The sequence below is a fragment of the Crocuta crocuta genome, unplaced genomic scaffold (assembly GCF_008692635.1).
Source record: "Crocuta crocuta isolate KB4526 unplaced genomic scaffold, BGI_CrCroc_1.0 scaffold139, whole genome shotgun sequence".
Taxonomy (NCBI): Eukaryota; Metazoa; Chordata; class Mammalia; order Carnivora; family Hyaenidae; genus Crocuta; species Crocuta crocuta.
The window spans coordinates 9,905,728-9,908,368 of NW_027533258.1; the positions used below are offsets into that span (position 1 = coordinate 9,905,728).

A 2,641-nucleotide genomic window follows, 5' to 3' on the forward strand; every position below is an offset into this window, starting at 1 on the left:
GGGGGGGGGGGGGGGTCCTGGTCCTTACAAAGCAAATGTTTGGGATCACTTCCCTTGACTCCCTCTCTTGCCTTTTTCCACGCACGGGCATGGCCCAACCCCCGTCAGCATTAGCCGCTGTGATGAGTAGCTCTTTGCCAACCTCTTAATTGAGGGACGTTTGTCAGCCAAAATCTGCACCTTCAGCCTTTCCTGATTGCAGAAAAGGGCTCTGCAGATTCTGTGATGGAGTAAACATCTTACTCCTAGACGTCTGAACGGTCATTTAAAAAAAAAAAAACAACTTTTTTTAAGTTTTATTAGTTTTTGAGAGAGAGAGAGAGACAGAATCAGAAGCAGGCTCCAGGCTGTCAGCACACAGAGCCCGACATGGGGCTCGAACTCACGAACCGTGAGATCGTGACCTGAGCCAAAGTTGGATGCTCAACCGACTGAGCCACCCAGGCGTCCTTTAATGGTCGTTTTTAATAAAAGCCCATTCGTTCGCCTGTGTGTCTGGCGTGCCGTTCACTTCGCTTCCCTCCGGGAATTCACTTCACCTGTCTCTGGGACTCGGGCTTGCTCACCGGTCAGGTGACCGCGACAAGTGTGATAACGCACACGCAAGGGTTTCACAAACGGAACACACAAGAAAATACGCCCCGGACCCCGTGCCGGTAGAGGTGAAGGTTAAGGGAGATTATAATGGAAAGTCGGGGCCCTGCAGGACACACACACAAAGAAGGCAATGAACCTGGACGCAAGCGCGAAACAGGTGTGTTTTCTCGCAAAGCTGATAGCAAACTTGGCCTCAGGGAAGATGTCAGGAGCTGGTGGCAGTGCCCTGGCGGGGGCAGGGACCACCCCTCTGAACTGCTGGTATTGTGACGAGCACAGCTGATACCGCGCCTGCCCGGAGGAAGTTTCTTTTTTTTTTTTTTTTGATGCTTTTTATTTATTTATTTATTTTTGAGAGAGAAAGAGAGAGAATCGGAAGACAAGCTCCAGGCTCTAAGCTAGCTGTCAGCACAGAGCCGGACGCGGGGCTCAAACCCATGAACCGTGAGGTTATGACCTGAGCTGAAGTCAGACGCTTAGCGGGCTGAGCCACCCAGGCGCCCCCTGAGGAAGTTTCTATTCCCCAAGAGGCAACAGCCGAAATGAATAAGAAAAGGCGTCTGACGGTGCACTGGAATTAAAATCAGAAAACAGAGTGTTGGGGCGCCTGGGTGGCTTAGTCGGTTGAGCGTCCGACTTTCGCTTAGGTCATGATCTCGCAGTTCGTGGGTTCGAGCCCCGCGTCGGGCTCTGTGCTGACTGCCAGCTCAGAGCCTGGAGCCTGTTTCAGTCTGTGACTCCCTGTCTCTCTGACCCTCCCCTGCTCACGCTGTCTCTCTCTCTCTCTCTTTCTCCTAGAAATAAATAAAACATTAAAAAAATTATTTAAAAAAAAAAAAGAAAAAAAAGAAAACAGCGTAGCCGGAGGTGTTTGACTGGTGTGGGCTAACATCCCTGAGAGGCAGTTAAGGAAGCTTTGTGCCGGGGGCCACCTGGGTGCCTCAGTCCTTAAGGCCCTACTTCGGCTCAGGTCATGATCTCACGGTTGGCGGTTCATGGGTTCGAGCCCCGCGTCGCGCTCTGTGCTGACAGCTCGGAGCCTGGAGCCTGTTTCTGATTCTGTGTCTCCCTCTCTCTCTGCCCCTCCCCTGCTTGTGCTCTGTCTCTGTCTCCTTCAAAAATAAATAAACATTTTTTTAAAAAGGAGGCTTTATCATGGAGGGATCTTCCCCCAAGTGGAGGGAGTGGGGTGACAGTCGCTTCATCCTTCTTACCAGGAAAGAGGGGAGAAGCAGGGCGCCTTTCCAGGAAGGCTTGAGGGTTCGGCGGTGGGAAGGTTGGGATCCCATCTCTGGTTACCTTCGCGTCTGGAGAACGTGTGCGATGGGCTGGCAAAGGGTCGGGTCGGGGAGCCCTGCTCCCAGGGAGACGGGCGACCCCGGGGTCGGGGGTGTCTCACGCCGGACCCGCGCTCTTCCCTCCGCAGCGGCCACACTGCCGTGCCAGGAGCCACGATGCAGGAGCCACCGCTGGAGCTCAACATCGAGCCCCCTCTGAGCCAGGAGACATTTTCAGAATTGTGGAACCTGTAAGTGGGGGCGGGGCAGGCTCCCTGCCAGCCTCCTGGGACCCCCCCAGCCCCCCGGCAGAGCCCGTAGGAAACAACACCCAGCACTGACTCATGTTCTGCTCTTTTCTTCCAGACTTCCTGAAAACAACGTTCTGGTAAGGACGGGAGGTGGGGAGGTGGGGGGCTGGGGACCTATGGGGACAGGAGCCGGAGACGTGGCCCTCCGACTCCTGTCTCCCCCCCTGCAGTCCTCGGAGCTGTCCTTGGAGGTGAATGAGCTGCCGCTCTCAGAAGATGTCGCAAACTGGCTGGATGAAGCTCCAGATGACGCTTCCAGAATGTCCGCGGCTCCAGCGCCAACAGCCCCTGCCCCAGCCACCCCTGCGCCAGCCATCTCCTGGCCCCTGTCATCCTTCGTCCCTTCCCAGAAGACCTACCCGGGCGCCTATGGTTTCCGCTTAGGGTTCCTGCAGTCCGGGACCGCCAAGTCTGTTACTTGCACGGTCAGTGGCCCTACGGCGCTGGTTTCCATCC

General features: G+C 55.5%; 1 protein-coding gene across 2 annotated transcripts in view; it reads left to right on the top strand.

The window, feature by feature from the left end:
- TP53 (tumor protein p53) overlaps window positions 1-2,641 on the top strand; it is a 13,580-nt gene that overhangs the window by 7,122 nt on the left and 3,817 nt on the right. For both annotated transcript variants that reach the window (XM_077746574.1, XM_077746575.1), the window contains exons 2-4: window positions 2,024-2,125; window positions 2,241-2,262; window positions 2,356-2,610. In XM_077746574.1, coding sequence (XP_077602700.1) covers window positions 2,052-2,125; window positions 2,241-2,262; window positions 2,356-2,610 — 351 coding nt within the window. In that variant the 5' untranslated portion in view covers window positions 2,024-2,051. The remainder of the gene's footprint in view (window positions 1-2,023; window positions 2,126-2,240; window positions 2,263-2,355; window positions 2,611-2,641) is intronic.